The sequence below is a fragment of the Leopardus geoffroyi genome, chromosome A3 (genome assembly GCF_018350155.1).
Source record: "Leopardus geoffroyi isolate Oge1 chromosome A3, O.geoffroyi_Oge1_pat1.0, whole genome shotgun sequence".
In the NCBI taxonomy this organism is placed as follows: Eukaryota; Metazoa; Chordata; class Mammalia; order Carnivora; family Felidae; genus Leopardus; species Leopardus geoffroyi.
Genome location: NC_059336.1, coordinates 25,421,869 through 25,433,977, shown reverse-complemented (window position 1 = coordinate 25,433,977; position 12,109 = coordinate 25,421,869). Strand labels below are relative to the sequence as shown.

The following is a 12,109-nucleotide window of genomic DNA, read 5'->3' as shown; positions in this document are numbered from 1 at the left end:
ATAAACTCAACTTGATTGTGATTATAGAAAAATACACTTCCATATTTGGTTTGCTAACTTTTACTCACCTTTATTGTGGTATAATTTAGATAGAATTAGCATATTACAGTCATAATGTAAAATATTTCCATCACCATAAAAAGATTTATCATGGGGGTGCCTGGGTAGCTCTGTTGGTTATGCGTCCATGCCTTAATTCCAGCTCATGTCATGAACTTACCATTCGTGTATGGAGCCCCCAGTCAGGCTCTGCGCTAGAGCCTGCTTGGGATTCTTTCTCCCTCTGTGCCCTGACCCGAGTGTGTTCTCTCTCTCTCAAAATAAATACAAATTTTAAAAAATTAAAGAGAGGATGTATCTCGCCCCCCTAATGTGCCTTGTTGTAGTCTGTTTCTTTCCATCGGTCCCAGACAGCCACTTGGCTGCTTTTTGTCCCTAATTTTGTCTTGTCACAAAGTTTTATATAAAGAGGGTAATATGGTGTGTAGTTGTGTTGTGTGTCTGGCATCTTTCACTTAGTCAAATGCTCTTGACATTCATCTATATTGTTGGATATGTGTGTCCATAGTGTTCCTTTCTGTTGCAGTATTATAATTTGTGTTTCTTTGATGACTGGTATGCTGAGCATCTTTTTACGCCCTTATCAGCCATTTGTAGATTTTCTTTTGGGAATTGTCTCTTTAAATCTCTTCTGTTCATTCTGAGTTGCTTGTTATTATCAAGTTATTAGGGTTATTTGTATAGTCTTCATGTCTCTGTGTCTGGGATCAGAGGGCACTTATAGAAGATAGAGAAAGGAGGGATGACTAGGGGAGAAATTAGCATCCTCATGAAGCAAGTGATCCTTCACAGTTAGGTAGTCATCTTTGAGGTTCTTCTCTTAGTTATAGGTCTGTCTGTTTTTGGAAGAACATCAAATAACTAGCATCATTTTTGTAACTCCTCAGCTAGCTCTGACCTCAGTTGTTAGTATTCTGTCTTTAAATAACGTTTTCTTTAAAAAATAATTTTCCCTGTTTTTAAATAAACTTTTCTATGTTATTTTTCTTGGAGGTCAGTACGTAAATTGTCTTTATATCCAGTCTTAAGAGAATAAAAATGTTATTCAGATGAACCACTTCAGTGGAAGCTGCAAAATAGATTTTATACGCATAGAAATAAACTAAGAATTAGAAATTTAATTTGTCAGTTTTTTAATCAGCCTTTGCAGAGGTCAGTAAACTATGGCCACTGGTATTTTTGTAAATAAAGTTTTATTGGAGCACAGCCACACCTGTTCCTTTTTGCATTGTCTAGAGTGTGCTGTAACAGCAAAGTTGAATACTTGTGACACACCATATATCGTCCACAAAGCCAGAAATATTTACTGTCTTGGCCTTTGCAGAAAAAATTTACTGATCCCTGAACTATAAGAATGTATTCGATAAATTAACTTTATGTATTTAAAAATGTGGAATGGAAAAAAAATATTTTCCAATCTATTTTTAGTATACAGTAAAGTATTAATTTTGTTTTAATGGATCTCTCTGTCTTCAAGATCCCTTGTAAAGCGTCATTTGGTCATTTCTTACTTGAGTCCTTATGCCTCAATTTTTGTTGAATGATAAATTATCTGTCATTGTAAACAGTTATTCCTGGCTGTCTCTGCATGTGAAGCCTGCATGTTATTAGAAAGTTGGATGTGTTGTCAGGTTCATGGCAGAGCTACATGGATGAGAAATGTTCATCCTTAAGCAGGTGCTATGCGCACAATTTAGCCAGCCTTACAAGCCTACAAGTGCAACAGTAATTTCGATGTTCTTTCCTCTAACTTTAGCAGATTAGAATTGTCAATCTTGGAAATGTTTCTCATCTGACAGTTATGCATTCAGAATATTTCCCTATTTTTGGCAATGGTTAAAGAGAGACTGTAGACAAGGAAATCTTTTTTTTTCTTATGTTTTCCTTGGTTCTGATCCCAACTTTAGGGGCACTATTTAAACCATATCTTTCATGATTTTGTCCTTAAGTGCTACCTGCCAAGCTCATGTAGCCTTCCCACTGAACTGCTTATTGCTCTGTAAAGACGTCCTTGGCCTTCACACATGGTAATGTTTCTACTTTTTATTTTCTTAGTACTTTGCAAACGTTTCAATATATATGTTTACCTTAATCAAGGCCCTATCTTCTATTGTCTCTTTCCCAAAGCCTGGCAAATACAGGATAGTCAGTAGCATGGGATCTAGAGAGCCTCAAAATTCAGCTACAAATGATAACACATAATCCAATTATTTCTCAATAGAGGATTGTTTAAATAAACTGTGGTACTTCCACACAGTGGAATATCACGCATCTGTTAGCAACAAAAGGTTGTGGAATTAAGCATTGCAGGACATATTTTGAAATTGTAAAACAAAACAAAAGAAAAACAAAAAAACCAAGGAGCAGTACAGTTTGTGGTATAGATCCGTTGCCTACTAGTCTACTGCTCTGCAACAAACCACACTAAAACCTAGTGGTCTAGAACAGTGTTGATTTTTTTGCTCATGACTGTGAGTCAGGCAGTTGTTCTGCTTTTGGTTGTTCTTACTTATTCGTATGTCTGCAGTCATCTAGCTGCAGACCAGACTCCCTAGGATAGGCTCTCATGTGTTTGGGGTCAGCTGGCCTTAGCTCAGACAACTCATCTCTGTTCCATGTGGTGTCATCCTACAGCAGAGGAGTCTGGATTTGCCTTCATGGCTGGGTCAGGATTCCAAGAGAGGCTCAGAACTGGTACTCTGTCACTTCTATCGCATTATGTTGGTCAAAGCAAGTCAGAGGCTCTAGCCAGATTCTGGGAATAGGGAAATAGATCCCACTTCTGGATACATTGCAAATGGGGTGGATGCAGAGAGGCCATTACTGGGGACATTCAATTTAACATCATTATGCTTTCTTTTTATAAACAGGGGTGGGATAGGAATTTATATTCGTGTTTACTCATTTGTGCATGGAGAAAGAATGGAAAGATACACAAGAAATTAATTAAAATGGTTACGTGTGGGGCTCCTGGGTGGCTCAGTCATTTGGGCTTCCGACTTCGGCTCGGGTCATGATCCCGTGCTTCGTGGGTTCGAGCCCCATGTTGGGCTCTGTGCTGGCAGCTCAGAACCTGGAGCCTGCTTCAGATTCTCTCTCCCTCCCCTCCAAAATAAATAAACATTAAAAAAAATTTTTTTTTTGACGAAAATAAAATGGTTACCTTTGAGGTGGGGTAGGTAGGGACAGGAGCAACAGATACTTCTTTTTTTTCTTTTTTTTTTTTCTTTTTTCAAAGTTTATTTATTTTTGGGACAGAGAGAGACAGAGCATGAACGGGGGAGGGGCAGAGAGAGAGGGAGACACAGAATCGGAAACAGGCTCCAGGCTCTGAGCCATCAGCCCAGAGCCCGACGCGGGGCTCGAACTCACGGACCGCGAGATCGTGACCTGGCTGAAGTCGGACGCTTAACCGACTGCGCCACCCAGGCGCCCCCAGATATTTCTTTTTATATCATGCTGATTTCTGAACCATATAAATATATAGAAAAGAAAATTAGGTGGTTTTGCCTCTGCCCCCAAAGATTTAGAGGTTTAAAAGGTTTAAACCTTCCCATAGTTTCTTAGTAAGGAGTCTTTTTTTTTTTTTTTTTTAAGAAATAGAATGACTTCCTTGGTCAACATGTTTGAAGTGATCAGTATTCCTGTTCTATTGATCTGAAAGATCTATATTCACCTCATTTTTCTCAGTGATGATAATCAGGAGCACTTGACCATATCTTCTACCCAAAACTCAGCATACATAAACATCTCAATGGTCAAATAAAATTATTTATTTTAATAGATTTGTAATCTAATTCAAGTAAGTACGTACTGTATGGCCATTATTATATATGTTATGGTACCCCTCACAGAACCTTGTTTTTGATGTGTTATCCTAGGAACACATGAGGAAAATCATTACCACACAAAACTAGTAAGTGATAAAGCATTTTTCACATCAAGTTCACCTTCTTTTACCTAAACATACTTTTTCCTTGTAGCCCTGGGAGTTTCTCTTCTTTCCAGTAGTCTAGGAAGTCCTTCTCCTGACATAATTGCATTTTTCTTATCTCATATTTATACCTCTTCTATTTCTTTTCTGTTTTCTGCTTTAAAGTAATTTTTTAGAACTTTTTAAAAGCAGTTTAGGGGCACCTGGGTGACTCAGACGGTTAAGCCTCTCCAACTGTTGATTTTGGCTCAGATCATGATTTCACGTTTCAGGGGTCCGAGGCCCTGCATCAGGCTCCTCGCTGATGGTGCAGAACGTCCTTAAGATTCTCTCTTTCTCTGCCCCTACCTGGCTTGCGCTGTCTCACAATAAGTAAATAAACTTTAAAAAAAAAAAAAAGTAAAAGCAGTTTATAATGCTTTGTAAATACTTTTGTTTATGGGCGGTTTAACATACAGGATTCTTCTCAAGTAATATTTATCTGGGATGTTTGTGTTTGTGTTCTGTATTACTTCTCTTATAGAAGTGTTCTGCTCTTTAGTTTCATGTCTGATTCTTCAAATTCCTGTGTGAGGAACAAAAGCTCTGCTGTCACACAGAGAACTGTTCATTACTGTGTTCTCTGTCTCATCAGTTTTCTGTTTTCATGACATCCACATCGTATTGCACGATGGAGACCTAAAATCATCATCCAGACACACTTTTTCATGTTTGCTCTTCTTTTAGTTCCACTAGTGATATTGGAAATGCATGTGGTCATGCATTATTATTATTAATTTTTTAATGTTTCATTTTGAGAGAGAGCACATGTGCCTGCTCGAGCAGGGGTGGGGCAGAGAGAGAGGGAGGCAGAGGATCCGAAGCAGGCTTCAGGCTCTGCACTGACAGCAGAGAGCCTGATTTAGGGCTCGAACCCACAAACTGCGGGATCATGATCTGAGCTGAAGTCAGATACTTAACCGACTGAGCCACCCAGGCGCCCCTCGAGTTTTATTTTTTAAGCCATATATACCTAAGTCTTCAAAATAACCAAAGCACAGACTCAGAGTGACTAAATGAGTTACGCTGAATCTTAAAATCTATGTTTAGAATCAAGTTGAACCTTTATGACAAAAGTAAGGGTTATTTTGATTTTCTTGGACTGAAGACTTTATTTCTTTTTGATATTCCAAGCAGTGGTGTTTATGGGTTCAGAGTGTCACTTGAGAGAAAGGAATTTCTTCTCTTTGCACTATATCTAAGGTTCTCTGGCATTGAAAAGATCTCAAGATATGGTTGGTTTTTTCAAAGAATTCAGCTAGAATATAAAACATGAGTATCTGTTCCAAAAAAATTCAGAAATGAAGTCACTGTAACAGTGATGACATAAAGGCATGGCACAGCCAACAATCAGAGGGTTAAAATGCCTACTTTGGAATGTACCCCTTATCCACCATTTGAGCAGCTGCTGTATTGTCATGTTGTAAACCACTTGGATAGATCTCACACCATGAAGTGCCTTCATGCCACCCAGCCTCCAATAAAAATACCCCCTTACATGGTACTTGGTGCTTTTGCAGCTGTTAATTCTTGAATCATTCCATGTAATCTCGCTGAGGTTAGATGGATTAGCTGTTGATAGTGTACCCATTTTCTATGGAAATATTAACTCGGTCATGGTCACATAGCTAGTTAGGTGGTATATCCAGAACTTGACACTAGGCTTCCTGTTTCCTAATCATCATTTCTGTTTACTGAGTACCTTCTCCAGCCAGCACTAGTTGAGGCATTGTTTTTTACCCTCACCTGTTTCCTACCAGGTAGGTCTTATTACCTCTTACTTTACATTTGTTAGAAATGACCCAGAAAGGTGAAATGATTTAATAAAAGTAATGTAGGTTCTAACAGAATGAGAATTCACATGAAATTTCTCAGCCTCCATACCCCATGTTTTTTCTACTAGTCGATGTTATTGAAACATGAGCTACAACACTAGTGTTGCAGATTTATGAGTAGTGATGTGAACAAGAGATGTGGGTAGTTTCAATCTGTAAACGGTACACTGCGGGGTGGGTTTTGCCCAGTATCTAAGCTTTCACTTGGTGTATAATTCAGTGTTCTGCAGTTGGGCTCCTCTCAGTTTTTCATTCTGCCAAGTGCTGAATGTTAAAACACATCTTGCTGTTACGTCCTCCTCGGGCCTTTGGCGCCCTTGCTGTAAAGGCAGGTGGTCTGAAGAAAGGCTCCCTCTAGGTTGTTGCACACTATACACAACACATTATAGTGCGAGACAACTGTCAGTTCCTTCCTTCCCCTCTCCCCCCACCCTCCAGAAAGCTGGGCCCCAGATGGGAGAGCTGGAAACATGTCAACCATTCTCTGAAGGGCATTGAGAAAAATACTGTCAAGAAGAAAAAGGCAAACGCAACAGCTCATTAGTCCACTAATCAGACAGGACGACCATCAATTTCACAAAGAAAATGTCCTGGACAGAGAGATGGGAAGAGCTGGCAGAGTGCTGCCCACATGGCTCTCAGAGAGCCGCACATTTTTGTCAGGGGTTTTGTAACTTGAGGACATTACTTGATAGACTTTATGTATTCATTAGATCTCTTTCCAAAATATGACCAATGCAATCTGAAGCATAAAAATAATATTTGGTGATATTTTCCTCATTAAAACATGCTCATAAATGTGCAGAGATGGGCTTTTTTGCCAGTGTCATGAATGTATTGTGTCTACAGCTATGATCTCACAGAAAGAAATCTTTGGTTTAACATTCTCATTTGAACCTTTGGTGTATCCGTGTCTTGTTCTTTAAATTGAATTCAACAGTTATTGGAGAATAAATACATGGCACTTACATGAAAAGCCTGGAGTTACCGAGAGGAACACAGTTCAGTTTAAAGATGATTATGGTGACCCTGGTCCTATTATTAACCAAGTATGTAACATGTTCTTTTTAATGGGGGAAAGTAACTGAAGCTGTTTTAGAGTATTGCTCCAGTCCTGTTGATACTAGTCCAGACCTATTTCTCATGTCATTAAGTTTAATCTGTCAAATTTCTTTTTCTGGAATTTGTTGTTCCCTACCGTTATCAAACAGCTGCTTATGAATTGTCCCCATGGTGAACTAGCCTGTACTTTGTTTAGATTCAGCTCTACTTTTCATCTTTTTAGATATTGTACATCATAAATGACATTTGCATGATTGATGTCAGGGATGTTGACTCCCACCTCTTTTTCCCTGCTTATCCCTAGTTAATATATATAAAAATTTAGTACTTTGTCATTTGTGGTAATTTATATACAACTGATTATGATTCTGTTTCCCTGCTGTGCAATTGATGCCTACTGGTCTAGACAGTCCCACGTTAGCTTTTTTCCCCCTATTATTTGATGAATTTATAAAAAAGTTAAAAAAACAGTGCATTTGAGACAGGCTGAATATGCAACCTGGTTTCTTCCTTTCTCAGCCACTATCTTCACTGTTTTAGTTTCCTATGATTGCCATAACAGAGGTCACAAATTGGGTGGCTTAAGACAACAATAATCTCTCACTGTTCTGGGGGCTAGAAGTCCAAAATCAAGGTGTAAGCAGGGTTGGTTCTTTCTTGGGACCTCTGAAGAAGAATCTAGTCCATACCTGTCTCCCAGCTTCTGCTGGTTGCTGACAGTCCTTGGCATTCCTTGGCATATGGATGCATCACTCCCGTCTCTGCCATCATGGTCACGTTGCCCTTGCATTGTGCAACTACGTCCATCTTCATGTCATCTTCCCTCTGTGTATGTGCCCCTTCAGCTCTTCTTAGGAGGGTATCATTCATAATGGGTTTAGAGCCCCCCTCAATAATCCAGGATGATCTCCTTCCAAGATCCTTAGCTACATCTTCCAAGACCCTTTTTCCAAATGAGCATATGTTCACAGTTCAAGGTAGTCAGAGGTACAGTCGTCCTGCTCCCCCAGCCTTTAACCACAGGAGATACATTCTAAGACCCCAATGGATACCTGGAACTGCAGATAGTACCAAATCCTAAATACATATTATGTGTTTTCCTATACACATAACCTGTAATAAAACTTAATTTATAAGTTAAGCACAGTAAGGGATTAACAATAAATGAAAATAAAATAGAACAATTATAACAACATACTATAAGTTATGTGACTGTGGTTTCCCCCTGTCTCACCCCCTCTATCAGAATATCTTATTGTACCGTACTTACCCTTCTTTTTGTGATGATGTGAGACAATAAAATGCCTGCACGATGAGGCGAATGACCCAGGCATGATGACCTTATGTTAGGCTACTCTTGCCCTTCTGACTCTCTACCCATCAGGATGATCATGTGTTTCCAGACCATGGTTGGCCACAGGTAACTGAAACTGTGGAAAGTGAAACTGGCTGAAAGGGAACTACTGTAGATACCTTTCCATACAGCCTACTCAGATATGCATCTTCTTAACTTCTCAGTCCTCTAGGAAAATATACTGGTATTTCATATTTCATATTTCAAATTACTGTTACGATTTTTATTACCTTGTGGACAACTCTGACTTCCATTCCTTTTATTCTCTCTAGTTGGTGCTGAGAAAAGAGTGCCAGCAATGCCTGGATCGCCTGTGGAAGTGAAGATACAGTCAAGATCCTCACCTCCCACCATGCCACCCCTCCCACCAATAAATCCTGGGGGACCCAGGCCAGTGTCATTTACTCCAACAGCATGTGAGACCTCTTAATTTATTTGGGTTTGTGGTTCAGGGTGACGTTTAGATCTAAGTGACTGGCTGCTATGAAGCCTTCTGCGTATGCTATTCAACATTTTCAAAATAGCTGTAAGGTATTTTATATCTACACACACACATATGTACATATACATGTTACACACACATGGTTACTTCTTTTATAAATTGCTTTTGCCCTCTGAGAATAGTACTTAGCTAATTTAGGCATTTGAAAATTTAGTGGTATAGATACTTTGTTTTCATACTCTGGCTATTAAGTAGCTATTTTAATTTCTTGGCTCTAAAATGAATTTAAATTATTATATTGCTTTATAGGAATCAATGTAAATTTCATATAATTACCAAACAACTTCTAAAACTATTCCAGGACTACCATGGTAAGGCTCTTGACAAAAGAGAATGAATATTGTATTAGTTTGCTAGGGCTGTCACAACAAAATACCACAGACGGGTTGGCTGAAACTCACAGTTCTAGAGGATAGAAGTCCAGGATCACGGCGTCAGCAGGTTTGGTTTCTTCTGAGGCCCCTCTCCTTGGCTGCAGATGGCCACCCTTCCTGCTGTGTCCTCCCATGTCCTTGCCTCTGTGCATGTGCATACCTGCTGTCCTTTCCTCTTATAAGGACAATAATCATAGTGGATTACGGACCACCCACATTACCTCATGTAACCTTTAAAGGCTGTGTCTCCAAATACAGTCACATTCTGAGATGCAGGGGATTAGAACTACAACATAGGAATTTGTGGGGGGGCATAATTCAGTCCATAAGAATTACATTAGCCAGGGGCGCCTGGGTGGTTCAGTCAGCTAAATGTCCAACTCTTGATTTCAGTTCAGGTCATGATCTCACAGTCATGGGATCAGGGCCCACATACAGCTTTTGTACTCAGTGTGAAGCCTGCTGGGAATCTCTCTCTCTCTCTCTCTCTCTCAAAATAAATAAACACTTAAAAAAAAAGAATTACATTAGCCAATAAATACATAATAGATGTTCAACTTTGCATCAAGTTAATGCAAACTAAAACCCAATGTAATACAAGAATGTTCAAAATGGAAAGTAATATCAAGCTTTGGTGAGCATATGGTGAGCTACCTGAACACTCCTACATTGTTTGAATGTGAGAAAATTATTTGGTAGTATTTTGTAAAGTTGAATTTTTACAAAGCCTGTGTAACTCAACAATCAGTCCTATATGTATAGTTAAACACACAAACAAAAGTCAAAAGAAGACCCAATTTAAAATCTAGACTTACATGCATACATACTAACTTGTGTGGATTGTTTTTTAATATTCTTTTAATGTTTATTTATTTTTGAGAGAGAGAGAAACAGGTCATGAGCGAGGTTGGGAGAGAGAGAGAGAGAGAGGGAGGTAGAAGATCCTGAGCTGTCAGCACAGAGCCCGATGCAGGGCTCAAACCCATGAGCCACAAGATCATGATGTGAGCCAAAGTCGGACACTTAACCAACTGAGCCACCCAGGTGCACCTTTACGTGTCTAGATTTTAATCTGAATTTTTCTGCCTTTCTGTGCCTGTGCATGTTGACTCTCACAGATACTGTGCCTCATAGAGCAGAGGACACTCAGTGTTTATGGAGTACCCACAATGCATTAGAGCACTCTGCTAGGCACTATATGCATTTTCTTATTTAAATGCCTTTACATAAGCTTACACACTATCGTTGCTCAAACATGTACGTTTTTTGTGTTTATTATTTTAAAAGGCAAGAGAGTCTAAGCGGTACGGCTTTAATAGAAATTTTAATTATTATATTTTAAAACATTTGAAATTGAGTAAGTGGCAACTGTAGCAGTCTGGAACTAGAAATGAAATGAAGTTTAATATCCTTTTTAAAATCCTATTTTCGGGGCGCCTGGGTGGCTCGGTCGGTAAAGCGTCCAACTTCAGCTCAGGTCATGATCTTGCGGTCCGTGAGTTCGAGCCCCGCGTTGGGCTCTGGGCTGATGACTCAGAGCCTGGATCCTACTTCCGATTCTGTGTCTCCCTCTCTCTCTGCCCCTCCCCCGTTCATGCTCTGTCTCTGTCTCAAAAATAAATAAACGTTAAAAAAAAAAAAATTAAAATTCTATTTTCTATTTCAAAGTTCTACATCCTTAGATATAGGTGCTGTCTTGAAATGAAGACATTTAAACCTAGGCTGTCATTCAGATTTCAAGATACAGACAATAGGAATAGATATATCTGCACGTAAATTCAGCCCTTTTTACCTCCATATTTGACTACTTCATTTTACTTCAGAAAATGTGCTCATATGCTTTCACTGAAGAGGTCGTGAAAAAGCAGCGTGGCTAAAAGCACAGTAATATATTCCATTTATGGATTGCTTCAAAAGGGGCAGCTCTCCAATGGCAATTGACCTTTCTGTGAACACAAAGAAACAGCAGACCATTGCAACTAATTTTCTGGATTGCTGAGGTTGAGTATTGAGCTTTCCTTTCCAGTAGTTCTAGTGATCTCTTTTAATGAAAGATACAGAGGACAATTCGCCCTTTCTTTCTTAGCCTGTTAGTCTTTTATGTAGTGAATCATTCAGCAGCTTTTTCCTCAACACTTACACTTTGCTAGCTAATGAACAAAGCCAATCTATTTATGTATGGTATATACAGTCTACAAAACTTAGTATAGTATATACAGATATAGAACATAGTGTTCATTAAGAAGTGCACAGTCTTGGGGCACCTAGGTGGTTCAGTCGGTTGAGTGGCCGACTTTGGCCCAGGTCAATCTCATGGTTTGTGGCTTCAAGCCCCATGTTGGGCTCTGAGCTGACAGCTCAGAGCCTGGAGCCTGCCTCAGATTCTCTGTTTCCCCCTCTCTCTGTCCCTCCCCTGCTCATGCTCTCTCTAAAATAAACGTTTAAAAAAAAAAGTGCACAGTCTGTTAAGACAGTGCAAATCTAGAAAAAGTAAGTAGGTACCATAATGGAAGTATCTGTAGGCAGCACAGAGAAGAGTTATTAAATCTATCAGGGTTTACCTTAATGTGCAGCCACAGAATCTGTTAAAGAATGTTTCTTGATACAGGTGATACCTGAGCATGTATAGGATGAGGAAAAGTTTGCCAGATCAAATTTGAATCTGGATCAGTCAAGTAGTAGGAACAGTATGGCTGACCAACTATGACCGGCATGAAGGCAGAAGGAGGGACTTGGAAGATTTTTCATGATTAATGACTTGGTGTTAAGCCCAATATAAGTAAATGGTCAGTTTTCTAAGTTAGGTAAAGATTAAATAATTGGGCTCTTTTCTTATGTTTTTTAGACATACGTTTTTTTTTCAACATTTATTTATTTTTGGGACAGAGAGAGACAGAGCATGAACGGGGGAGGGGCAGAGAGAGAGGGAGACACAGAATCGGAAACAGG

At 39.3% G+C, this 12,109-nt stretch overlaps 1 protein-coding gene across 4 annotated transcripts in view; it reads left to right on the top strand.

The window, feature by feature from the left end:
• Window positions 1–12,109, top strand: part of CBFA2T2 (CBFA2/RUNX1 partner transcriptional co-repressor 2) — a 142,016-nt gene that overhangs the window by 91,869 nt on the left and 38,038 nt on the right. For all 4 annotated transcript variants that reach the window (XM_045444873.1, XM_045444872.1, XM_045444876.1 and 1 more), the window contains exon 2: window positions 8,557–8,700. In XM_045444873.1, coding sequence (XP_045300829.1) covers window positions 8,557–8,700 — 144 coding nt within the window. The remainder of the gene's footprint in view (window positions 1–8,556; window positions 8,701–12,109) is intronic.